Source organism: Euleptes europaea, chromosome 14 (assembly GCF_029931775.1).
Source record: "Euleptes europaea isolate rEulEur1 chromosome 14, rEulEur1.hap1, whole genome shotgun sequence".
Lineage (NCBI taxonomy): Eukaryota > Metazoa > Chordata > Lepidosauria > Squamata > Sphaerodactylidae > Euleptes > Euleptes europaea.
The window spans coordinates 28,184,513-28,212,292 of record NC_079325.1 but is presented as its reverse complement, the minus strand read 5'-3'; the positions used below and the strand labels follow the sequence as shown (position 1 = coordinate 28,212,292).

General features: G+C 46.7%; 1 protein-coding gene across 1 annotated transcript; it reads right to left on the bottom strand.

Annotated features, from left to right (window-relative positions):
• Window positions 1-26,822, bottom strand: IDO2 (indoleamine 2,3-dioxygenase 2). The gene is made up of 10 exons (XM_056860075.1): window positions 26,724-26,822; window positions 22,851-22,946; window positions 18,818-18,937; window positions 17,809-17,927; window positions 15,684-15,698; window positions 14,518-14,617; window positions 11,325-11,442; window positions 9,725-9,776; window positions 791-939; window positions 1-362 (listed from the first exon to the last, which is right to left on the bottom strand). The coding sequence occupies exons 1-10, from the start codon at window positions 26,820-26,822 to the stop codon at window positions 1-3; spliced, it is 1,230 nt and encodes a 409-aa protein (XP_056716053.1).
• Between the last annotated feature and the right edge of the window lie 958 nt (window positions 26,823-27,780).

The window sequence follows — 27,780 nt, the reverse complement described above, 5'->3', positions numbered from 1 at the left end:
TTAAAAACTGACCAACGCTTCCCTCGTCGTGTCCCTAACGCTTTTTAAGAAACTCAGAACCCCTGAACCACCCGTTCCTTTCCCTTCCAGGAACGAAGGGGGGCTCATTGAGAGACCAGCTGTGGCCTGGCCTTGCTTGGCTTTGGCGTTTGAGGCTGCCACGCTGATGTATTTGGTGACCATGGTGATGTGGTAGGTTCTTAAGTCCGAAAGGGCAGCCACGCACTCGTTGTACGCGGAGCGGAGCTCCTTGTTTTCTGAAGTTAACACGTGACGTCTCAGCGGAGGAGCAGACTGGATTTCCTTGACGAAGGCCCGATGGTGGGGGGGCATATATTCCCTCATGCTGTGCAAAAACGCAGCTGACAAGAGGACACAGAAGGTAGGAGGGAATGGATTAAACACAGCTCAGCAGTAGGGTTTCCAGCTCTGGGTTGGGAAACACCAGGAGATTTGGGGGGTTCGATCCTGGGGAGGGTGGGGTTTGGAGAGGGGAGGAACCTCAGCAGGGTATAATGCCATGGAGTCCACCCTCCAAAGCAGCCATTTTCTCCAGGGGAACTGATCTCTGTGGTCTGGAGATCAATTGTAATAGCAAGAGAAATCCAGGTGTCGCCTGCAGATTTCTGCTCTCTCTCCCCCTCCCTCTTTCCCCTCAATGCCCGCTTTCATTCCAGTTCTGCTACCGGTGACCCCCAAATGAATACACTCCATTCTCCAGCTGTAGCCTTTCTCCGGTGGCCCTGCTGAAGTTCTGGGCCTCTCCAAAGATGCAAAGCAAGCTACTTACTGCTTTCTCTACTATGCTGGATTCCAAGGAGTTCATCAAAGGCATGCAGTGTGGTGCTTTGTGCTGCACTCCCTCCTGAATACCCCACAGGCTCTTCCCAGACACCTTCATAGATCAGACCTCTTGGCAGAGCTGGATTGTCCTTCCATCTAAGTTAGGAAAAAACAGTGAGAAGTTGCACAGTGATGCATGCAGAGGAAGGCTACAAACTCTTAAATGTGCACAGGGTCTGTGCCCATACAAAAAAAAAAAAAACCCTTCTGGGGCAAATATTTTTTCAGCATCGAAAGACACATGATTAAGACCAACATCAAGGGGGCTGCTCTGCAGGCAGTGCCTGCTCTGTTGTGGTCCCTTGATTTTGGAACTCCCTCCCACAACGAGCTATAGGATTGCCACTTATCCAGTGGTGATGGGAATTCTCCCACTTTTGCTGCTGCCCTCCCACTGCTTTCTTCTTGGCTGCTGGAGGAAAAATGCAGGCAGGGGAAACAGTGTCTTGTATGTTGCAATATCAATTCTATCAAAAAGTGATATCACAGCTACCTACATGACACTGGGAATTCCCTACATCCCCATTATCATTACCAAAGAGTATTTTGGGGGGGGGGGAATGTTCCTAGACCATTGCAGGTGGCTGTGACATCACTTCCAGGCGTTCACGAAAAGTGATGATACAATACATACAATGTTGTTTTTTCAAGGGTTCCATCACCTGAAAGCTCACACTATGTGCGGCTACCAGACTGGCAATCCTAATGAGTTCCCCTCATGTTAATTCTGTGTGTGTGTAAAGTGCCGTCAAGCTGCAGCCAACTTATGGCGACCCCTTTTTGGGGTTTTCATGGCAAGAGACTAACAGAGGTGGTTTGCCAGTGCCTTCCTCTGCACAGCAACCCTGGACTTCCTTGGTGGTCTTCCATCCAAATACTAACCAGGGCTGACCCTGCTTAGCTTCTGAGATCTGACGAGACCAGGCTAGCCTGGGCCATCCAGGTCAGTGCCGTGTTAATTCTTCAGAGTTTTAAATGTGCCAGAAGAAATAGTATTTTTCTTTTCACAGGCCTTTTGTTTATTTTCCCCCTTCCTTGATATTTCTCCTCCATTTATCATCTGCTGCTGCTACTTAAATGTGTGTTTTTAATGCTAGTCTCTAGTTTTTATGGTGGCTTTATGCTTGAACTGCTAATGTTTCCTTTTATTATTAGTGTTAGAATTGCTGGGTTGTTGCCTTGAGAGCAATTGCCTTGAGAGCCTTAGAGCAATAGCTAAGGGTATGGGTTTTTAAATGTTCAAAATATTTGCAACAGTTTGCAACAGTTTTCAGTTCTTTCTCTTCTTTTGCATATTCCTCCTTTTCTATGTCACTGATGCACCCATGGCACCTTGAAAAAAATGTTGCACAAAACAAACTTGATGGGATGCACACAGACACCTACGCTTTGCTGAAAAATCATACCAAGAAGAATCTTGATACAGCCATATATCCAATGGGGGGAAACTGAATAGACCAAAAGTTGCATCCAGTGGCGGGTGTGTAGCACTGGGAAATTTTAAGAAAATGAATGGATGGCTCTATTCCATTCCAGAAACAGGAGTAGGTAATTCAAAACTTCAACATCTGGGGTGAAATGTTGACTGGGAGAATTTTGAAAACATCACTATGAGGCAGTTTAATTCTTTAACCTATTTTGCAGTTCATAGGCCCTGTGGGGATTATAACAAGTGAGATTCACCCTACCAGCTAAATAAACTGGGGAAAAAATAGACACGTTAAACCTGGTTTAAATTGTGGTAGAGTGGGGCTTAATGAAATCCCCAAGCACCACCCCCTGAGCCTTGCTAATTGGGGGCCTTTCTTTCTAAACCAGAATTGAAGGGGGCCAGAACAAAAGGCAGGGGGCACAGTCCCCTCCAAGCCCCCACTGTAATATGAGTCTTAAAACTATGGCCAGCCTTGAGCTAGGTCACATTTACTGTACCATCCAGCCCACTAGAACTAACCGCAGACCCAGGAATCGGTACTTCCATCTCCACCAATTTAATGCAAAACATCAGACATGCAAGGGGAAATCGACAGTGAGGGAGGAGGGTACTTAACTCTTCCCTTAACCATTGGATGGGATCTAGACATTTCGCTGCTATTTCATGAGAAACAGCTTCTGGCAAGGAACTGCCTCAGGACATTGGCAGGTAGGAGAGGTGTTCAGCACTCCTCACCTAAATCTGCCGCTTCTGGGCCGCAGCTTGGTTCCTGGCCTTCTGCCACACTGCAGGTGTTTGGCAAAGGGCAGGGTCGGGTGACAGCCATGCCCTTCCAGGCTAAGTGCCAGTTCATGCAGCCATGAAGGCATCTGCTCAGTTTGTGCATGAACAAACCAGCCCTGGGACTAGCCAACCAAGAGTGCTTCCCAGTTCCAAGAAATTATCTGGCTGAAATCCATGTGCTCGTCCCCTCAATGGCAGGCTGGCAGCTACTGCAAAGCCTCCATGTAGCTCCACTGGGTGACGCATTGCGAGAGATGCGCTTTAGATAGAAACGGGGGTTGTGTGTGTCTAGGAGTCAAGCTGGGCATGTGCTCATTAGCTGTCCTTTGCCACCTGCCCCTGCCAGATGTTGGTGAGACTCTGAAGGTTTGGCTGTATCTATTTTTAGGCTGCTGTTTTGTTAAAACAGTCACACACAGCAAAACGCAAGCTGAAACCTTTCCCTATCAACTCCTTGGAAAGCCTTGCAGAATTTAAGAAGAAGAAGAAGAGTTGGTTTTTATATGCCGACTTTCTCGGCCACTTAAGGGAGAATCAAACCGGCTTACAATCACCTTCCCTTCCCCTCCCCACAACAGATACCCTGTGAGGTAGGTGAGGCTGAGAGAGTGTGACTAGCCCAAGGTCACCCAGCTAGCTTCGTGCATAGGAGTGGGGAAACAAATCCAGTTCACCATATTATCCTCCACAGCTCATGTGGAGGAGTGGGGAATTAAACCTGGTTCTCCAGATCAGACTCCACCGCTCCAAACCACCGTTCTTAACCACTACACCATGCTGGCTTACTCCAAGCAGTATGGAGAACTCAGGGGAGGGTTAGACTCAACCAGGGTGTTATTGTGGGTCTCTGAAGACTAAGTCAAAGGAGAAAATTCCCTTCAGATCCTGCATGGCGTGAATTACTGTCCTGGGGTTGTCTGTGTTACTGTGTCTTCCTCTGCATCTCACAGACCTGACTGGCAAGTTGGCAACCCACGCAAACTGAGCTTGGATCAAATGGTTGACTTTTTCATGAGGACTTTGCTGGTGAGCAGTCCTTACGACAGCATAGGGTTGCCAACCTCCGGGTAGGTTGCCAACCTCCAGCTTTTACAATTGATCTCCAGACAACAGAGATCAGTTCCCCTGGAGAAAATGGGGACTCTATAGCATTGTACCCTGCTGAGTTCTCTCCCCTCCCCAAACCATGGTTCCACCCTAAGGTTGCCAGGTCCCTCTTTGCCACCAGCGGGAGGTTTTTGGGGTGGAGCCTGATGATGGGGAAGGGGCTGTGGCTCAGTGGTAGAGCATCTGCTTGGCATGCAGAAGGTCCCAGGCTCAATCCCTGGCAACTCCAGTTAAAGGGACTAGGCAGGTAGGTGATGTTAAAGACCTCTGCCTGAGACCCTGGAGAGCCGCTGCTGGTCTGAGTAGACAATACTGACTTTGATGGACCAAGGGTCTGATTCAGTATAAGGCAGCTTCATATGAGGGTGGGGTTTGGAGAGGGGAGGGACTTCAATGCCATAGAGTCCAATGGCCAAAGCCGCCATTTTCTCCAGGTGAACTGACTTTTATCGGCTGAAGATCAGTTGTAATAGAGGGAGATCTCCAGCCACACTGGAGGTTGGCAACCCAAACCTTTGTCTTATACCGAATAATCCAATCTACCAACGTCTCCCAACGTTCCCGGAATGTGCTTAGTCAATGGTATAGGTTTAGCCTGTCTAAATTGCCCCCTGCCCCACCTCGCAGATGACCATTAAGGTCTTTGTTCATGCAGGGAACCATGAGGGGGTAATCTAATTAGCCCCCACCCCGGAAAGGGTATATCTGGGGATACCAGTATACATTCAGAAGCTATCTCCCTCTCCTTTTCATACTTGCTGTTACTCTGTCGGTTTGGGTAAGCGCTGCCTGACCACGTACCCCTCCCGCCTTGCTGGTCAAGTCACGGGAACCCCCTTGCCCCCTTTTCTCTTGTCTTTGCTGCACGGAACCCAGGAAGCCGTCTTCAGGATCAGGTGAATATCACCCCTCTTCAAAGGGACCCGGACCCTGCCACATTGGCGAACGTTCTGCTTTTAATACCTTTATTCTCTAGGCTCTGTATGTATGTTACGAAAGTCTGTTTTGCTTGTGTGTGTGTGTGTGTGTGTGTGTGTGTGTGTGTGTGTGTGTGTGTGTGTGTGTGTATATATATATATATATATATATATATATATATATATATATATATATATATATATATATATAAAATTAAGTAAAACCCTTTTAACTAAATCCATTGCCTCTGCCTCATTTTGGGGGTCATGGGACGGACTCTGGTATACATAGGTTATATCCCGCTTAGTTATGCCTTTTGCCAGTTATTAATTTGCTATTCCCCATTTCACCGTTCATAACTGAGCAATTTGGCTAACAAGTAGCTCTTCCCCAACTACTACTAGCCAACTCGTGCTTCAGAACGAAGGCTCTTTCTGCTGAGGAGAACAAGCTGGGGTGGCAGCCACTAGGGTTGCCAACAGCCTAGATAAAAATGTCCTGTCCCTTTTTAAAAGGTAAAGGTAAAGGTCCCCTGTGCAAGCACCAGGTCATTCCTGACCCATGGGGTGACGTCACATCCCGACGTTTCCAATGCAGACTTTGTTTGCGGGGTGGTTTGCCAGTGCCTTCCCCAATCATCTTCCCTTTACCCCCAGCAAGCTGGGTACTCATTTCACCGACCTCGGAAGGATGGAAGGCTGAGTCAACCTTGAGCCGGCTACCTGAAACCAACTTCCATTGGGATCGAACTCAGGTCGTGAGCAGAGTTTTGACTGCAGTACTGCAGCTTAACACTCTGCGCCATGGGGCTCCTTGTCCCTTTTTAATAGAGGCTTAATGTGTGAAAATGAGCACCTGAAGCTTTTCATGGCATGGAGGTAAATAACATCCCATTAGCTGCTGCCAACCCTAATGGCAACTCCTGCTGCATTCTTCCCTCCAACACCATGGCACAGCCTCTCTAGTACCCACAGACTGTCCCATCAGCTGGCAGAAGGGAGCCCTACCCAGACCCTCTAAATTCCAGAAAGGCAGTTGGGGAGATCCAAGATTGAAAGGGAAATGTATGCCAACTGCCCCTGAGAACACTTTCCCAGTAACCTTTGTGACTCTCTTAGGGAGGGGCTGCAGCTCAAAGGCAGTTCTCCCGGGCATCACCCGCTAAAGTTAGCAGGAATAAGGAAAGGCTCCTCTGTGTCTGGGATCCCAGAGAAACTACTGAGTAGACAAGTAGTAAGGACAGGGGGCAAAACATAAGTGACAGACAGTAGCTGGACCAATGGTCTGACTCAGTATAAGTCAGCTTCATATACTGTATAATTCTGGTGAAGAAACACAAGGTTTCCTTGGCAACGAAATCAACATAGCAATGCTTCTCTGGGATGGTTAAGTTTTAAAGCCACTCAACTAGGAAAAAGAAGTTTTCTGCTTTCCTAAAGTGGCATGAATCATGTCTCGCATATTTAACAAATTAAAAATGCACAACAGGAATAAAAGTGGAAAGGGAGTATGGACAGAGGAAGGAAACAGAAGTCTGGTGTCCCAGATGGGCACTTCCTCACTCTTCAGGAATGACACACTTGAGAATCAAATGAAATTCATTAAAATATACCCAAGGAGGCAAGAGAGAGACAGCAGATTGACCGGAGCTTGGCCTGTTTTCTTTGGCATGAGCACAGTTAAAAGAGAAATACTTTTATTAGCAGAAGTTATTTTAACTTGCCCTAGAAATGTATTTATAGAAAGCCTTTAATGACAAGAATTCAGAGAAAAAGTACTTTTGAAAAAGAATTTTTCTTCCCCAGGCTGATAATCTTTTGGATAAGATCAAGGATGGAAAACTGGCTTTTTTCCTCTATAACCCTGAACTTCCTCTGAAGGTTCAAGTCAATTGCAAATTAGCTGTCATGTTGGTGCCATCGTGGGAAAGAAAGCAGACAAGCCTGTCATTAAGGCTATGTCTTCTGCTCTGCGTGCTCCCACATGCAGACACTTCATCAGACTTACTGAGGCAGATGGGGGAGGGCTGTGGGGGGCTTCAGACCTTGGACACATCTTCTTAAAGCCACCATAGTTCCCATGACCATGGTGAACACCAGATTTGGGTCAGATTCTATAGGATCTGGAAACCAATCGGAAATAGATCTGGGGTGGGAGGAAGGAGCTGTGGATCACGGGGAAAGCATCTGCTTTGCATACAGAAGATCCCAGGTTCAATCCCCAGCATCTCCAGTTAAAAGAATCGGGCAGTAGGTGATATGAAGGACCTCTGCCTGAGTCTCTGGAAAGCTGCTGCTGAAACAGCTGCATTGGCTGCTAGTCTGTGTCCAAGTTCAATTCAAGGTTCTGATTATGATCTGGGACCCACATATTTGAAGGACTGTCTCCTTCCATATGCCCCTGTAGGCCAACTGCATCAGGCAGTAATCTGTTGGCTAGTCCAGCACTTAGGGTGGCCCGTCTGGCACTGGCCTGGCTGGCCAGAATCCAGGCCTTTTCTGGTATGGCTCTGTTCTGTGGAATGGGTTTCCTGAAGAGGTAAGGGGGGGGGGCATCCTTGATAGGGTTGCCAGGTCCCTCCTGGCAACCAGTGGGAGCTTTAGAGAGGTGGGTTTGGGGACGGCAATCTGCGTCCCCTGTGTGATGACGTCACTTCCGGCTGGATGCAGAAGCGCCAGAATCCCACCGAGGCAGTGCTCTAACGCTTGTCCAAAGAGTTTTCAGGAAGAATGCTAGCGCATCCCCTCAGTGCAATGCCAGTGCTTCCGCATCAAACTGGAAGTGATGTCATCGGGCAGGGGATGCAGATGGCTCCCCCTCTTCCACCAGTCTGCTTCCGACCAGTTGAGTGTCAGCGGGCAGCGGGGCGAATCAGTGGGCGACTGCCTGCCATTAGCAGGCAGTTGAGAACCCTAGTCCCTGGAGATCTTCAGGAAGCACAGCAAGGTCAGCCCTTTTCCCAAGGCTTTTGAGGGGGTTTAAATGGCAAACATCTTTTACAGGGAGAGGGGGAAAGGATTTGGGGCTTGCTATTTTATCTTTGGTTTTAACTGGAAATGTTTTAATGATTATTGTAAGCTGCCCTGAACCAGGAGGAAAGTCAGGATATAAATGTTTAAATAAATAAGGGTCAGACTCAGTATCACGCAGCTTCATGTGTTCCTGTGTATTTCTAGTTTCAGAGGGTAGCTGTGTCATTCTGCAGTAAAACAACTACTGGGAGCTTTGACTCTCAGCTCACACCTTGAAAATCTTGTTGGTCTACTGGACTCAAAACTAGTGATGCGTTTCTAGAAAGCATCCTCGCTGTGGGTATTCCAGTGTTACTATAAAGTAGAAATGTTTAGAAGAGCCTTTCCAGATCTGTGTGCAGCCTTAAATTGAATACGTTTTATCATCTCCAGTCTCCTGAATTAGTTTTAATGTTGTATTTATTGGTGTTTTGTATTCTGGATCCGTATTTTTTATTAAAGTTCTTGTAGGTCACTTTGAGTTCCCTTTGGAGGAAAAAGCATTAAAAATCCCTTGATTAAACGAATTTGTGTTCTCCTGATATCTGGTGGGACGAGTTTAGATTCTTTTCTTTTGCATTTGGGTCAATTCCTTACAATTCCAACCTACCGGTACTTTAGCATACAGTTAAAATGAGGAGCCTGGGGGAGGGGGGAACACATGCAACAATCCTTCAGGGAGTTTGCAGTCCCCAAAGCAAAGTGCTTGCATTAAAGCCAGCGTTCAAGTCCTTATGGCGTCAAGCACTTCCCCCCACTTTGATCCAGCCAAGTTTTAATGAGGGTTTAATGAGGAAGACTGATTAAGAGAAACCAAGAGAATTAGCTGTGGTGGCCCCAGGAAGCCAAGCATTAAGGAGGAAACACTTGCTGACCTTCTGTCATGTTCTCTGTTGCGCAAGGGATATAAAGGCCTGGCAGAGAGAGCAGGCAGGGGGGCTGCATTCATTCAGAGGGTTGCCTTGTCATTTATTCACTTACCGGGCTAAGTCCATACTTCATTATTTGTCATCATAGAGCATGCCTACCCTTACTTCTGGGCATATCTTAGGGGAAAGTGGGGGATACTGTATAAATAGGAAGAAAAATGGGCAGGCAGGTGTGGCTCACATGCCTAATTCCTGAAGCCTTTATCTGCCTTCTGTTTAAAACTGGCTCCTCATTTTGGCTAAAGCAAACTCCCAGGTGAATTTGGAGGCTCCCGTTCAGGCTAAGCGTGCCAGGGATTTCTAAGGAAGCCAATTTTCATAAGCCCAACTAAGTTTCTTAGAGGGATTCTGCTATATACCTTTAGGGAGGTGATGGATTAGGCCCCCAAGTGAAATTCAAGCTGAATTTGCCTGGATGCAGCACCCAGAGAGAGACTGAAGGATTTTTGGATCTGTCAGGTTCATGCAGTCCCAGTTTTGCATGGTGAGACGCTGAGACCCCAGTGAGGTCCCTGTTCTGCCCAGGCTCCATCCCCAAATCTCCAGGAGTTTCCAAACCTGGATCTGGCAAGGCTACCCCCCATCCCCCAGCAGGGGGGGACCAGGCAACCCTAGTGGCATTGATTCATCCCTCCTCTTCATTCCAGCTTGGGAAAGCTGAGAGAGTCTTTTCTGTAGCCAAAGGAGTGTGCTGTACTTACCCAGAAAGAAATATTCGTATCACACCGTAAAATATTGCTGGATCCACATAATCTGGGAAGCAAAGCAGAACCAGGCCTATCAGTTAAATCAATGGTCACTTTTCCTCTTTATACAGGTTAAGAAAGCCCATGTAGAAGAAAGCTAAAAAGACCAGTACTGTGCTGGGATCCAAGTCTCCCCCCACCCCACACATACACACTTATTTATCCCCTACCCCTTTGATTATCTAATTATACAAGGCGGCTAGAGGTAGGCAGACAAAGCTGTGGCCGATTTTGGACTACACAAGAGCTGCAAGTTTCCCAGCCTCTGCAGGGGCCTGGTCATGTTCAATTCTGCTTTTGCACTCTGCAAAGCCTCCCTCTGGGCTTCTTCTCTTACCCCACATTCCTTCCATCTTTCCTTTCCTATATCACTCTGCTTACATTGGTAGGTTTGCCAACCACCAGTTACTAGCTGGAGATCTCCTGCTATTAACAACTGATCTCCAGCCGATAGAGATCTGTTCACCTGGAGAAAATGGCCGCTTTGGCAATTGGACCCTATGGCATTGAAGTCCCTCCTTTCCCCAAATCCTGCCCTCCTCAGGCTCCACCCCCAAAGCCTCCCACCGGTAGCGAAGAGGGACCTGGCACAAATCACACAAATCACAAAATCACACAAGGTTGGAAGAGACCGCAAGGGCCATCCAGTCCAACAACATGACATGCAGGATCCCACAATCAAAGCGCTCCCGACAGATGGCCATCCAACCTCCAAAGGCAGGTTCAGGGTCGGCGATTGGCATCACCTACACGATGACGTCACTTCCAGTTTGTGCAGAAGTGCTGGCATCACACTGGGGGATGCTCTAGCACTTGCAAAAAAATCTCTATGGTTTTCATAGAGTTTTTGGGGAGAGTGCTAAAGCGGTCCCCCCCACCCTGCTGCCCCCCGGTAAGATGCCAGCACTTCTGCATAAACTGGAAGTGACATCAGGGATGCCAATCGCTCCCCCTCCCTTCTCCTGGCCAGCTTTTGCCCACCGACCACGTGGATGGGTTTTGGCCTGTCTGAAAAAAAGTAACATGGCATCATACTCCATGCCAACACATTTGAGCACTGGCTGTGTCTAAGCAGATGGGCTGCTAATAACTTTTAGGGATAGAGTTTTGTTATCTTTGCAAGATGGTCTTAGCCTAAATGATCTCACATGGTTGTTATGAGGACAATAATAATAATAATCCATTATGTTGCCCTCTGGCCTTTCTTGAGGAATAGTAGAAACCACTGTTCAACAATATTCAACCATCCATTCGCTATTCACCTAACACTGAACAACTCTTCTGGTATGGAGAATTCACAAGGCGTTTCCACACACTTTCAAGCGTATTTTGGGATCAAGGGCTAGAAACATGTACTTTAACAAAACAAAACAAAAAGTACGTTATACTGTGCTGCAACATATTATGTAGCTTTCCTGAATGTAATGCAAAACTGTGGTATACATCCACCTGTCCTCTTAATACTGCATAAAAATGACATATTATTTCCCTTTTTTTGGTCCTTTTGGGTAACATTTTGTGAGTCATGCTGCTAAGAAAAAATCCCCAGGTTTACCATGCATTTTCTTCAAAACCCTAGTCATATCTTTGAGTGCATTTGCCAGTTCCCACAGTGCTTCTTCCAGAACCCGGTGATTCAGCTGCAAGATGCCATTCATAGCCTGGGCCATTGCCTGTGGGAGACATGAGCAATGCACATGCTTGGTTTCATACACCCATAAAAATGGTACTCAGTGTGGCTTGTGTGGATTAAAACTAACGCAGAGACAAAATAATGCATAAAACCAGCAATCAGCACTGGGTACAGTTGGATTCAGTGTCCACCAAAGGCCTTCCAGAAAAGTAAAATATTTCCAGTAATTGGAAGGCCTGGAGTGAAGGAGCCAGACTGGCCTAGTGGTTAAGAGTGGTGGTTAGGAGTGGTGGATCTGATCCAGAGAACCAGGTTTGATTCCCCACTCCTCCACATGAAGCCAGCTGGGTGACCTTGGGCTAGTCACACTCTCTCAGCCCCACCTGGCTCACAGGGTATCTGTTGTGGGGAGGGGAAGAGAAGGTGATTGTAAGCTGGTTTGATTCTTCCTTAAGTAGTAGAGAAAGTCAGCATATAAAAACCAACTCTTCTTCCAAGACTCCATTTTCCCAAGCAATAAGCAAGCAGTTCCAGGGGAAATACCAGTCTGGTGTCCTTTGAATATCAGCGGACTGGAATCTTATGTGGGTTTCAAATATATACTATCTGATTTATTTACAAATATGCAAATAGTGCACCAATGGAGGAAAAGAGGCACTCTGACAGGTCAGCAAATCAGCTCCTCTTGGCAAAGCCTTCAGACAAATTTCCAGGTTCCCATGATTTCATGTACAAAGCCCTTCACAGCCTTGCACCCTCACATCTGCAGGCCCACCTCTCCTCATAGGATTGCCAACTCTAGGTTGGGAAATTCCTGGCAGTTTGGGGGTGGAGCCTAGGGAGGGCAAGGTTAGGGGAAGGGAGGAACATCAGTAGGTATAAAGCCATAGAGTCCACCCTCCGAAGCAGCCATCTTCTCCAGGAGAACACCTCTGTCATCTGGAGATCAGTTACAATTGCAGGAGATCTCCAGGTCCCACCTGGAGGCTGGCAACTCTACCTCCTATGTCCCACCAAGCCAACTTTGCTCATCTGAACAGGGCCTTCTACAGGTGCCACCCTGCCAATGGGCAAGACCAGCAACTGCCTGTACGTGAGCATTCTCCATCCTGTGGAATGGACTGCCTGAGAAGGTCAGGAAGGCTCCCGCACTTCTGGCTTCCTACCAACTATGGAGCCCCTTTCGGAGCCTCTGGAGGGTTGGGGTTGTGCCGTGCTGACTCAGCGCGCCGGCAGTTTTCTTGATTGCCACCTTGGGTGCCTCACTCAAGGGCCCAAAGAGCCACATGCGGCTCGTGAGCCGCGGTTTGCCGACCACTGAACTATGTAATACAGAACTATTCATGGGGGTATTTTGGTAAAAGAATAGGTCTGCGTTAGAACAGAATGATTCAGAAAGAAGCTATATATATATATATATATATATATATATATATATATATATATATATATATATATATATATATATATATATATATATATATACACACACACACACACATACATACATACATACTACTAATATATATTATCTGTTCCTCTATGTTTTTATCTTGTTTTCACTGCTTTGTATTTCTGCTTACGTAATACCATTTCCTGCATTGCTTAACACATCGTGTTTAATATTTATGCCCGGTTTCAGATTTCTAGGCCTATTGCATTGCTTATTAGATGTCTCCTCATCCTACTGATGCACTGACTTACATTGTATAATCAACCTTGAGTCTCAATGAGAAAGATGGATTATTAAAAAAAAACTATAAATAACTTAAATAATAAATAATTTAATTAAATTATTCCCAAATGCAGATGCTGGGGCAAACAAGAGTTTGTTTCCTCTCCACAAACTTCCAGCTCCGGACTGGGAAATACCTGGAGGTTTTGGGGGTGGAGCCTGAGGAGGGAGGGGTTTGGAGAGGGGAAGGACTTCAGTGCCATAGAGTACAACTGCCAAAGCAGCCATTTTCTCCAGGTGAACTCCAGTTGTAATAGCGGGAGATCTCCAGCCACCACCTGGAAGTTAAGCAAACACCAGCAGCGCTTATGACCAAATGCAACACTATGAATTTCTCCTAACAAACAATATTCCCAATACAAAAGTTATTCATATGGATGTGTGTACAAATGTTTAACAAAAATAAACTATAGTTTAGTGTTGTGATGATTACCTGTGTTAAGATTATAGTACTACTTTATAGACTAGACTATATTAAAATTACAGAGCACCAGGTGACGGTTCTTTGATTTGAATTTATTTTTATTGGAAATTTGTACACACATCCATATGAATAACTTTTGTATTGGGAATATTGTTTGCTAGGAGAAATTAATAGTTTTGCATTTGGTCATAAGTGCTGCTGGTGTTTGCTTAACCACCTGGGGGTTGGCAACCCTATATTAGGCATTGCCCACCAATCCACCCAGCCACTCCAGAGCTGGGGCTGCGCGCATGCTGGCGTGACAGCACTTCCGGTTTTATTTCTGGAAGCGCCGCATCGCCACAGCTGTTTTAACACTCAAACCCCCAAAATTTGGGGCTTTGTGTGTTAAATCGGCCACAGTGATATGGTGCTTCCGGAAGTAAAACTGGAAGAAGAAGAAGAGTTGGTTTTTATATGCTGACTTTCCCTACCACTTAAGGCAGAATCAGACTGGCTTACAATCACTTTCCCTTCTCCTCCCCACAACAGACACCCTGTGAGCCGGGTTGGTTTCCCTACACCTACACATGAAGCCAGCTGGGTGACCTTCAGCTAGTCACAGCTCTGATAGAGCTCTCTCAGCCCCACCTACCACCCTGTGAGGTAGGTGGGGCTGAGAGAGCTCTATCAGAGCTGTGACTAGCTGAAGGTCACCCAGCTGGCTTCATGTGTAGGAGTTGGGAAACCAACCCAGCTCACCAGATTAGCATCCGCCACTTATGTATAGGAGTGGGAAATCAAACCCGGTTCTCCAGATCAGCGTCCACTGCTCCAAACCACCGCTCTTAACCACTATACCATGCTGGCTCTCACTGCAGCCCACCCACTAAAACTTACACCAATTGGGAGGGGGGACCTGGCAACTCTACCCTATCTATTTCTATATCTATGTATATGCTTTGAACAGACCATACCTTGATCCCAGGTGCAGCAGCTTTCTCAACCAGGAAAGTGACGAGAATGAAGCCCCTCATGCTGTCTCCTCCAGGCAAGGAAACAATGGGATCCAAATTCCTGTGGGGAGAGGAGAAAGCATGGGGCGTGCAAGGAGAGTTTACAGTCAGGGCACCAGGGTTTGATTCCTCTGTAATTGCATTTTAACTAAGAAGATTTCTAATATGAATTCTAGAATGAAAGCAGGCATCCTTTGTTACATCTTTCAGTTCTTTCTTCTAACTTTTGCCTCTCCCCCTCCTCTGTTACCAATGTGCATACAATAAAACACTGCAAAAAATAAAATCTTGCTCTGATTGTATGCATGACTGCACCAAAGTTCTTTTTGTATGGCTCTCTTGCACCCTGGTAAAACACTGCACACACAATTAATGGTACCGTCACGTGTCGTTTAATTTTTTGCATCGTTTTAGCAATGCAAGCATGCTCAGTGGCAATGTGGGGTGGGGAAAAGGAGTAGATAAAAATGACTTGAAGGAATTGAAAGATGTATAGATGCCACCCTCCAAGAAGGGCCGGGAGTTCTCCCAAAATTACAATAGAGCTACAGAGATCAGTTCCTCTGGAGAAAATGGCAGCTTCAGAGAGTGGAACATATGGCATCACATACCCACTGAGCTCCTTCCCCTCCTCAAGCTCTGCCCTCACCAGGCGCCACCCTCAAATCTCCAGGAATTTACCAAGCCAGAATTGGCAACCCTCTCATAGTCCTCTGCTCTTGATGAATTTCTAAAATAAGAACTAAACAATAGAGAATTCCACCTTGTAAACAAGACCATGTAATTTGGAACTATGCAATCTGAGGGAAACCAGATAAGGAGAATGGGATTGAGACATGGAACAGAAATTGTCTGTCCTGCGGTTGAACTCCAAGGTTCTCAAGGTGGCTTACAAAATTAAATAGATCCCAGGTGCTTGCACAGGGGACCTTTACTTAATTCCATAAAATTCAGAACAGTAAGAATAAAAACACAGAACTATCCTGATGAATAGCCAACAATAAACTATCACCCTGGACAATCATCCCACGAACAGCAGAGACTTAACTTCAAGAAGCCTGAGCAGTGACCTCAAATATCCGAACAAACTCTGAAGTGCAAAAACAAATGCCATCTCAAATACTTACTCAATTTCCAGGGGGCTTTGAGAGATTGGAGGTATCAGCAGCAAGCACACAAGGAAAGGAAACAAAAAGATTAAGTCAGTGGAGGAGCAAAGTCCGGACCACGCAATAGCATTGTGCTTTTCTGAAAACTGAAATCTCCCCAAATGCCCCCCTCATTTGCATGTATTGTGCAAGGCACTCAGCGCGTCCTCTGTCCCACATCTCAGATCTGTGAGATCTTTTTTGGCTGTGACTCCAGCCCTCTTGAACGGCCTTCCCAAAAAGGTCAGGAGGACACCCATATCGGCTGGTTTCCAAAAACTGTGCAAGGCTGTCCTATTTAAAGGGGCTTTTGAGAAAAGGTCATCATGAGATCTGCGTATAGGGTTGCCAGGTCCCTCTTTGCCACTGATGGGAGTTTTTTGGGGCGGAGCCTGAGGAGGGCGGGGTTTGGGGAAGGGAGGGACTTCCATGCCATGGCCAAAGTGGCCATTTTCTCCAGGGGAACTGATCTCTATCGGCTGGAGATCAGTTGAAATAGCAGGAGATCTCCTGCTACTACCAGGCAGCTGGCAACCCTATCTGCGTAGTGTTGTTTGGTTATGTATTATAGCTCCAGTACTAGTACTGATTTTTGTAAACTGCTATTGAAAGTGGGGAAAGTGGGATTTTTTTTGTGCCGTCAAGTCACCGCTGATTTATGGCAAGCCCTGGTGGGGTTTTCAAGGCAAGAGACATTCAGAGGTGGTTTGCCATTGCCTGCCACCATGTCACAACCCTGGTCTTCCTTGGAGGTTGCCCATCCAAATACTAACCAGGGCTGACCCTGATTAGCTTCTGAGATCTCATGACATCAGCCTAGCATGGGGCTATACAAGTATTTTTAAAAAGGTACCCGGTTGGCCAGGGATTCTAGGGATTGAAGCAGAGACTTTCTGCCTGCAGCGCTTGTGACCTACCATTAAACTGTGCCTCATCCCCATCTTCTTTCAGGTAATAACTAAATTATACCTTTAAAATGGTTGTAGGCATCATTCCCTCACCCCAGGGAACCCTGAGTAATATAATTCTGTGAGGGACATCAAAATTACAAAAAGTATATCGATTTGAGTTTGACTAGTTGAGTTGACTAGTTGAGTTTCCTCTTCCCTGGGAATCCTGAGAATTGTAATTTGGAGAGTTATGCTCAGATTCTGTTAAATATCACTAACCCTTCCATAAAGGTTGTAGCAATTTACTAGGAGAGAAGGAACGACTGCTGGTTTAAATGTAAGATTTGGCTCTCAAACGGTAGTTTGAAGGTGCTTTTAATAATTATTGTTTGCTGTTTTGTTTTTATTTATTTTTAATGCTGCTTTTCAAGAGCATATACCAGTTAAAAAATTGGAAAACAGCCTACGAATATTTTACATAAGCCGATAAATTAAACACTTCAGTGGCCAAATGTCTCTGGCCATTTATGCAGAGTCAATTTTGATGCTCGCTCAAAGCTCTTTTTAAAAATGCGACCTTTAAATTGCTTATTCACGGTCCCGACACAAAAGGAGAAATTCCACACACACCCCTCGCCTGCTTCTTCGTTCCTTGCATTAGCCAACCGCTAAACACGCGGCTGTCATTTTGCATGCTTCCTTGGGATTCTTCGGTGTTGGGGGGGGGAGCAAACTCAAAAGGTCGTGTTAAAGGGGCTGTTAAGAAATGCAAAGTAGGTATGCGCCGCCTTCACAGTCACTTCCTAAATGACAGTTCAGCGTGAAAAACTCAAAAAAAATATGCAGGGCACTTCAGCCTGGAACGCACTGTTAATTACCAAGAATAAATGGCCTCTGATTTTAAAAGGTTTTCAGGATGCCTCCTCACATCAGAAAGGGCCTTTGTTTCAGTTGCAAAGAGCCCGTTAACAGTTGGAATTGGCATCTTGCAAACCTGTCCACAAACACAGGACAATTTAAAATGTGGATTCTTTTGTGGGGCTAACATCACCACCATGACTCTCGGTATACTAAACTGTTAAAAGTACTCTCAATTCAGAGAGCCAAGCCAGTCCTAAACAAAGAAACCCGATGAATACAGGCTAACATTTCAGGCTCCTGTTTTGGTCTGGCTTCTGTCCACCAATCCCAAAGGTCTTTCTTCTTACATTTACCCATAAGGATTCTTTTTCTTCCAGTTTACTAACACAAAATCCGCATGAACCAGGATCGGAGGTAGCCCTAGAGCCTGAGAGATCTCTCCAAAGGGGACGGCAAGGTTACGCGGCAAGACCTGCAAGATACAAGACAAGTCCGAATTCCCCTGTAATTTTCAGATATAGACCTTTGGCTGAATAGATTGTAATGGATGATGAGATAAAGTCACTGCCCCTCAAGAGTTTAGCAGAGTGCTCGCTAAAAAGGCTCATGTAATTAGGTTGCCAATCTCCAGGTGGGGACAGGAGATCTGGAATTACAACTGATCTCCAGACTACATTCCCCCCCTTGAACAAAATGGCTGCTTTGGAGGCTGGACTCTATGGCATCATGCCCTACTGAAGTACTTCCCCTCCCCAACCTCTCTCCCGCCCCCAGCTCCATCCCCAAATCTCCAGGAATTTCCCAACCTAGAGTAGGGAGGCCTAGTAACAGTTGGTGATTGTGATGCAACACTTTGCCGTTGTTACTGTCAATCTTAATCCCATCCAGCCTCCAAAGAGTTTACCGTGATGTTTGTGGTTCTCCCCTAAATGTGTTGTCCTTCCAACAATCCTGTGAGGTAGGCTAGGCCGGGAGAGAGTGACTTGCCCAAGGTCATCCAGTAGGCTTTAGGGACAGCAGGGATTTGAACCCAGATCTCTCCAGGATGACCACTGCAATCACTGGTTTTCTACGCTACAGTGGATCGCTAGGTGCAACACTCAGATGATATACACTCAGGCTGTATCCCAATGGAAATTAACATTCCTTCATTCCTAAAACTACATACAAAAGCTAGATGTTAGGGAGAAAAGTTCTAGTCCAGACTATTCCCTTGTGTGCTAATTTTGTATGTGTAGGAAACAGCACATGCTATTACCACACAGAGACATGCTGTTACCACACTCAGTACTGACAGCTAGGCTGTTGAGATATATACGAAATTATTTTTATCTCAGGAAGACTATTTCTTGTGGGCTTTACCTTGGTAGTTCCCTTTTCACCTTCCTGCCAGACGTAGCCCATCGTGATAAAGCTGAGGACCAAATGGGCCAAATACAGTTCTCGGTGGCTTTGAAGGTGCTGAGTGCTTAGCAGAGGCATCTGTTTAAAAAGCAAGGCATTAAACAGAGACAGTGCTGTGCAGCAAAACTATTTCTCTCAAGAACACCAGAATCTGCTAATTCAGGGATTCTTATAAACTGGCTCTTAAACCCATTTGTCACATGATGGGCGAAAATTCATGATCGCTTTAGCCTCCTTTGTTCCCTGTTTCAGCCAGGATTCAGCCAGGATCGAACACACGTTTGGCGCAACCCATGCGTTCGATCCTGGCTGAATCCCAGCTGAAACAGGGAATAAAGGAGGCTAAAGTAACCATGCGTTTTCACCCGATGTCTGGAGAATCAAGTGATACTTGGGTAATAAATGAATCATCTAAGCAGTGGCGTAGCGTGGGTTGTCAGCACCCAGGGCAAGGCAAGTAATTTGCGCCCCCTAACCCGTGGATTTTAGCACTCGAGTCTCTTCCACTAGATTAGTTAAAGAAACCCTTACCCCCTAAGCACATGTATTGTTTGTTATGAAAATACTGATGTAATTAAAGTAAAATGCATCTAAATACAAGTTTATTTTCAAACACTTCTCAGAAGAGCATCCTGGTGTCCGCAGCCTCCGCCAGGGCTATAATGTGTTTCCAAGGAGAGGGCCTGTGGGGGGGGGGGGGCCACTGGTCCCTTGCAGAGTATGTTGTGCTAACTGGGGCCTGGGAGGCCTGGGTTCAAATCTTGGCTTTGCTGGGGGGCGCAGAAGGGAGGGCAGCTTGATTTCTGGGGCTTGGGGAGGGGGTCTTGCTGCAGGTCGTGCTCCAGGGGCTGGCTTGGAAGGAAAGGCCGGCGGCAGAAGCCGAAGGGCCGGCCTTGCGCCGAAAGGGCGCGTTCCCGCGGGAGCGGGGCTGCTGTGCCGCGCAGGGGCCGGGCCGGCTCCGCTCCCTGTGCCGCGCAGGTGCTTGGCGAGGGGGCCGGGCCGGGCCTCGCCTCCCTGCGCCACGTCTGCTGGCCCCGCAGCAAGAGCAAGAGCCGCCTGGACGCCGCGCAGGTGAGCGGGCCGGGGGGCTGGGGGGGGTGCGCGTGCCCCCGGGCTGGCGCGGAGGCGCGGGGCCGGCCTGCCTGCCTGCCTGCCTGCCTCCCTGCCAGCAAGCGGCCAGGCCGGCAGCGGTGCCAGGAAGGGTGGCTTGGCGGACGCTCGGCTCGGCGGGGCAGGTGTCGAATCCCAGCTGCGTCGTGCACGCTTGTTGGGTGGTCTCGGCCAAGCGCGTGCATTCTCCGCCTGGCCCACCTCACCCGGTGGGGGTGAGGATAACATGCCGCAGAGGGGAACGACGTGAGCCGTCTTGGGTCCCCACTGGAGAGAAAAGGGGTGGCGGGTCGGGTGAAGCGCCCTTTTGCCGGAGGGGAGGCTTCCCCTTGAGACCCTGGCGGGCGAGGTGAGGCTGGAGCAGACTCTGGAGAAGAGCGGCTGCTGGGGACGGGGGGGGTCTGCCCCCCCTCCCCCAGCCATGGAGACCCGGCCCCTCGGGGCAGAGAGCTGCGAGTGCGAGCACGCCCCCCCAGATGTTGCGCCCGGTGCGGCCGGCCCCCCCTGCACCCCCCACGCTACGCCACTGCATCTAAGGTCACAAACCACAGAGAGAGCATCTTAACTCCTCACACGCAATGTTTAAATGGGGTAAGTTCACCCATTCACCCATGAATAGAGTTGGCATACTAGTCCTTTAACCAGTCCAATATTGTGAATTGACCACCTATTATTTGATCTAATTCAGGGGAGCACAAGGGTGGCAAAGACCACCACCAAATACCACTGGGGAAGAAGGATTTGTGTTATACACACTGAATTTATATTTCATGGAATGGACAGAATGATAATTTGTACGTATATGTATCATTTGTTTGTATATGTATTATCCCTTATTCATAGAAACAGGGCTGGACTTCTTTCGTAAATGATTGTTTTGGGGACTAGGCCTAACCTTCCATTCTAGTTCTCTCTTCCTATCCAGGACCAAGTGTCAGTGAAGTCCTGTGCCTTGGAGTCATTTGCCACATGAATATTTACAGTGTCTATTCATGTTATTTATTAATTTAGAAGATTTATTCCCTGCCTTATTTTCTCATACTAAAGGCGGCTAGCTAGAATCTTCCCCCTTAATCTCAAACTGTCCCTCAGGGCTCTTGCAGGGACGGGAGCAGGTTCTCCTTAAGAGGATGGGTAGTTGTCACAGCCCTTAAAGAGATGAGCATGCAAGGAAGCCTACAGATGTGGCCAGACATGAGAATGAATGAGTAGCAATGATGCCTAGCCACTCCACACTTATCTCCCTAAGGACAACAGCTGCCAATCCCTACCCTTGCCACTGTCCAGAGGAAGAGGATCTGGCAGGCAAAGGGCCAAGCAATGCAACTACTCCTGATAGAAGTAATTGCTACATGCCCACCAGCTCACTCTGTTGTAGGGAAAGGAGGTGGAGGCATTGGGCTGCCTCCCAAATAGGGTTGCCACTCCAGGTCCCTCTTCACCACCAGCAGGAGGTTTTTGGGGCGGAGCCTAAGGAGGGCAGGGTTTGGGGTGGGAGGGACTTAAATGCCATACCATCCAATTGCCAAAGCGGCCATTTTCTCCCAGTGAATTGATCACTATCGGCTGGAGATCAGTTGTAATAGCAGGAGATCTCCTGCCGCCACCTGGCCATTTTCTCCCAGTGAACTGATCACTATCGGCTGGAGATCAGTTGTAATAGCAGGAGATCTCCTGCTATTACAACTGATCTCCAGCCGATAGTGATCAGTTCACTGGGAGAAAATGGCCGCTTTGGCAATTGGACGGTATGGCATTTAAGTTGTAATAGCAGGAGATCTCCTGCCACCACCTGGAGGTTGGCAACCCTACTCCCAAATGCGCATCCATGCCATCCAAGGTATTTTTATTCCAATAAACTTTTTTTTTTAAAGCTGGCTAGTATGGTTCAGCGTGTTTAGAAATGGCTCTGTCGTGGATCAAACACATTCAGGCAGCAGATTCGAAGGGACATTAAAAGCAGCAGAGCTGGAAGCAGAGAAAGGCAAGAAGCCCCATCAGACACAATGCGGTGGAAGGTTCACCCTGCATGAATTTCAGCAAAACACAGTAATGCTCTTGAGAGCCACTCCTATTTATGTCAATTACACTTGCAGGGAAGAGCTTCATTAGCAATTTGGAATCACAGTTTCAGGCACTAAAATATAAAGTTTGTTGGATTTTAACCATGTTTGGATTTAACTGTACATAATCTGCCTTGAGAGACCGTTGGGAGGAAACACCAGGCTATTGTTTTGGCGAAGAGACCAACAGATAGGAATAGGTGTTCATGCATCAATAAAATAATGGATTAATCACAGGGAGTTAGCTTGCTAGTTTGATAAAAATTCTTGATGCAGCTGCTCTAAATAGTTGTATATGAGAACCTGAAGCCAGATTCCTTATTTCCAGCCTGCACGTTTGCTGGGGGATTCTCTGCTAAGGCACTAGTGACCTCCAGAGGAGGTTTCTTAGCATTGCAAAGAGATGTAAGGAACTGACCCCTAACTGTTCAACCCTTAAGTGAATGTATGATTGCACACCAGTGGAACACTGCACAAAAAGAATCTTGATGCAATCATATCACCATTGCTTTCCCCAGCATTTGGTCAATACAGGGTTGCACATCAGTAACAAATGAGGAACAACTGCAATGTCAAGGAACTGAAAGCTGCAACAAACTGCATATGATTCTGTTTCAGAATTAATCTTAGAAATTCACCCAGTGAAACTGGAACCAACAAGAAATGGAATGTTGTGCAGAGAGAAATTCCAAAATAATAAAGAGAAATCTGCTCATCCTTAATCTCATCCCATGGCTGAACTCCAATTTTCTATTATATCCATCGTCACCCTAACATTCTTCACACTCTGTAAAATGACACAGGATAAAATTCAATACCTTTTCTACATACGAACGAAGTTGATGGTTCTCGATCAGGTGAGGAAGTTTGTGGGCAATCGCCATCCAAGGGCTGTAGAAAGGAGGGAGTTCTTTCTATAAAACAGAGAAGGAAGAGCCCCCATGACCAGACTCTTAAGAGTATAGATCAGTATTCAGGACAAAGAGCTTAAAAGAGATCTTCACAATTTATTCACTGATGAAGCTGGAGGGGGAGAGATTCAAAACAGATAAAAGGAAGTATTTTTTCACACAACGCATAGTTAAATTGTGGAACTCCCTGCCCCAGGATATGATGATGGCTGCCTGCTAGAAGGGCTTTAAGAGGGGAGTGGACATATTCATGGAGGAAAGGGGTATTCATGGCTATTACTTAGAATGGATATTAGTCATGCTGCATACTTATTCTCTCTAATATCAGAGGAGCATGCCAACTATATTGGGTGCGGTGGAGCACAGGCAGGATGGTGCTGCTGCAGTCGACTTGTTTGTGGCTTCCTAGAGGCACCTGGTTGGCCACTGTGTGAACAGACTGCTGGACTTGATGGGCCTTGGTCTGATCCAGCAGGGCCTTTCTTATGTTCTTATGCCACTCCCCAAGCCAGTGCTGGCTCCAGTATTTTGGGAACCTTAGCAAGGCACCCTCAGTATGCCTCTTCCAGTCAGCAAGAAGTAAGACATGAAAACTATGAATTCTCACATGCTGCCTCTGACCAGCTATGAAACAGGGTGCTGTTGAGATAGTGGTGTGTCATTTGCTTATATTGGGGGTCCCAGATTAACCGCCATGCCTACTGACAAGCAGCACTCAGTATTCTCCAGGAGACTTTCTCCCAAGGAGGCACAGACAAGACTGCAACCTAAACCAATCACTTTGATGAAGAGACAGAGATGGACCCCTATCATAAGGTTAAAAAAATGGCAAAAAAATAGCAAAAAAGACCACATGACCATCCAGTCAGATAACTACTAGATGACCACATGGCCAGCCTTAATGGAGGATAAGTATCAGAGCCAGGTTTACTATGAGGCAGTGTGAGACAGCTGTTTGGGGGGGAGGCAGATTGAGTACCATTAGAAGCATAGAACAGAATCATAGAATCATAGAGTTGGAAGGGACCACCAGGGTCATCTAGTCCAACCCCCTGCACAATGCAGGATATTCACAACTACCTCCTCCCTACACCCCCAGTGACCCCTACTCCATGTCCAGAAGATGGGCAAGATGCCCTCCCTCTCATCATCTGCTTAATGTCGTAGAATCAGCCCTGCTGACAGATGGCCATCTAACCTCTTCTTAGAAACCTCCAGGGAGGTTTTTAAGGGAGGCAAAATCCCTGATAGATCTCACCCACTGGGGCCCAATCTATTGAGGTCTGCTTTCTTCAGCCCCTGTTCAGTTCAGTGGGGCTGTGCAGGAAAGCTTCCCAATACACTGGGTCCCAGGTTTCACTCATGATCAGGGAGAGCCTGTGTATTTTTCACCTTGATTTTCAAGATACGTTGAGCTCAGCCGGTCCAGGGAATAACTGCTTTTGCTTTAATTTTACTTTTTATTTAAAGGCCTGACAGTCGCGTAACAGTGATAATCTCTAGAATCACATGGCTTCTGAGCTGTCTGAAGGTATAATGAAATTTCGTCGAGACTTTTTGAGATGAGGAGTGTGAGGAAACCTGCCAATTTAGTTATCTATTGACAACTGACGTGGACCAAATTGCCAGTTTTCTAACTTCTGTGTCTGCAGATATCCCAAAAACTGGGAGGAAGATTCAGGAAAGGGTTTAACTAAAATCAGGGATTCCACCCCCTTTTCCTTTTGCCTTGTGTAAGTCTGTTTTTTAATGTTTCCTGGCGTTGCATAGCATCTTATCTGTCCTCTTTGTCCACTCAGATTTTAAGACGCATTATCTCTTCGATTGAAGAAAAACCCTTATCACTGTCACAGTCTGCTGATACACTAAACTGAAATGGACTTTGTTTCTAGGGAAGGTTAATTCTCTTTTTAAAAATCACACTGTTTTAGCCTAGTGTCTACCTGTAACAGAAGGGGAGGGATGCTTCATGCCCTAGGAAATCCCCACCCCATTATTACTTCCCTATTTGATTTAATCTGCAGTTTGGAGCAGACCTATAGGGGTACGGATTTTGGGACAGTTTAGCCCAAGATGCTGAGACTTAATTTTTAAAGGGGTTCAGCCCCAAACCTGCTTTTTAAGCCAGAGCTTGGCACTGGAACGTACAAACAAATTACAGTGGTACTCATACAGTGTTTTCTCAAAGTGCTTTAGATGGATTCTTCTTACAACAACTCTTTCAGGTAGGCCAGTGTGATCATCTCCATATTACACAAGAGGCTGGGAGATGTGAAACAGAGACTTACTGCTCTTAGCTCATGCTCTGGCCCCTACTCTATGCCAGCTCATTTCTGCAATTTAGAAAAGTGCCTCTGAACATATATAAAATGTAATCCTTTTGCCACTCAGAAACTACAGCAATCCAGAGGGGAGTGCCAAAACAAAAGTGAGGAAAGAACATGACATACTTGAAATAGCATTTCAAGCCCTTCGAATCTCATTTCTTTTGCATCATAAAACAAAGTTCCTGATATATATTTTTCAAAAATATCATGCACACATAGAAGCAGGCTGGATTCAATCTGCTTCCTCACCAGAAAGTTGACTAATAATCAGAATTCCCATTCTAAAGGGTTTTTTTTTATGATCATTGATGACATTTTTACCCCACCATGTTTCTAAGGAAATCAAGGCTGCTAACACAGAATTCCCAGGGCAATACCTAGCCAGGCACTGAACAGATCCACCCGTGTTCATGAGCCCTGCAACCACGCACTGAGAGTGGGGTTGTTGTGGGCATGTAAGCCTGGGCGCTGTCCGTACCCTCTTCTGGCTCCAACATGATACTGAAGCTGTTTCTCCAGCAAGATCATGAGGTCTGTTTTATGACTTGTACAGTCATGAATTAGAACTGAAGCAATATTGCTAGTCCTTTCTGAACCCCTGAAGAAATTCAAAGGTGACAAGTAGCTTGGAAGTGAACCTTCAACGTGACTGTGGAGGTTCGGGCTGAAGCAAAGAATCCAGGGAAATTTAAGGCAACCAAAAGATGTGAGAGGAACCCAATCAGGCCAACGGCTTTGTTTCCATCAGTGTTGACACACCTTGAAAGCTCACAGACAGAGCCTGAAAGCAACACCCCTCCATTGTGCTGCCCCAGAACATCTGATACTCAAAGGCACACTGCCTTTGGACATGGAAGCTCCATTTGGATGCCATGACCAATAGCCATGAGATATGTTCTCTGTGGTTTTCATCTGAGCCCTCCATGTCCTGCTTACGGCCTTTCTCAAAACATTTAATTGGCCACTGCTGGGGAAAGGCTGCTCGGCCTGATTCAGGAGGACTTTTCTTGTAGAGAGTTTCAATCCATGTAGAAACATTTCTTGGTTGGGGAGGAGGGGGTATTCATGCCCCTGTGTCAGAAACCATAGCTAGTCCCTGTGCATCTGGAGTTAAGGGACATATTGCTTCCCTCCAAGTCTGAAATTAAGTGCTTGTTTTTCAATATTAACTCATTCAGGGTTTCAAAATGCCTATGGCTGTTTTGAGGTATCCCCCCCCACAACTTCTTAAGAGCTTCCTCCCCTGTTGAATCTCTTCAGCATTCAGCCAGAGAACCAAACTCCAATCCAACCAATTCCATAAGCCCAGTGAATCTCTAAATGCGATTAGACATTAGTGATTGACTTTGGTAAAAGACATGCAAATCCCTTCTTCTCAGAAGGCTTTGATCCTCCTCCCCACCTCCACTGCCCCCTTTCTGCCCCCAGTAGCATGTACAGCTTGCATTCCTACCAGTGGATTTGGAAGAAGGAAGCCATAATCTTCAGAAATATGAAATCTTCTTAAAGTGAAAGGCAAAGTCTCATTTGCATGCTCATTATTCATTTCCATTGTTATTTGAGTGAAGCCAGAGTCGGGAGATGGCTCTGGAAATGCAGGGCCTACTGCATCAAGGGGAAGTCAAGACTTTTGCGGTGCGTGCCGGTCTGACTGCAGATCACAGCTGGTATGTGCTGATCGCGCAACGCAGTCCCTCTGACACTCAGGGTACCAATGGAACCTTTGACCTGGGTGTAGCATTCACGCTGACCAATGGCCAGCAGAGCTGAGTAAACATCAGTAAAGGTTGCTGATAACACCCTAAGTAGATCGAGTCAGTGGTGGGCCTGGCCACCAAAGATTTAAAGACAGCTGGCAGGGCCTTCAGTTGGGAAGCAGCCTGACTGGGAGAACTCCAATGGATATGCAAATATGGGATTTTGCTTAGTCAGTGAATTAAGCTCTGCATGGCCAGTTAGTGCATGCACTCCACACTCTTAACATGCATGGGAGCACAACTCCCAAGGCCAGGACCTTTCCCAGAAGCTAACATGAGCACAGCCACAGAGAACCCAGAACCCACTGCAATGCCCAGACGTTCCAAGCCAGATGCAGAAGGCTTTGTCAGCTGGAGAGAATTCTTTGAACAACCTAGCTTAAAAAGCAGTGATATGCATGAACAATAGGTGTTCAGTTTGTGGAATTAGCAAGTGAGCAAGAAATATAAGTGCTCTGCCACAAGGAGTCTCAGCTCAAGGTAAAGTGAAGGCCTCAGCACCTGTTGAGGCTCAGTGCCAGGTTCCTCCACCTGGAGGTGGACAGCTGCCACCACTCTTGAGCTTGGCCATTGAGAGAGACTTCTCGCGCCTTGCATTCCCATTGCAATATTCCTCCCACCTGGACGTCTCTGGCTTTGCCATTTTTGGCCTCCTTATGTTGCCTAAACCTGTTTCTGCCTCCGTGTCCAAATTGTGCACTTTCCCAAGGCAGTTGGTGTTTCTGCAAGAATGCCCCCGCCCCACAGTCTCTT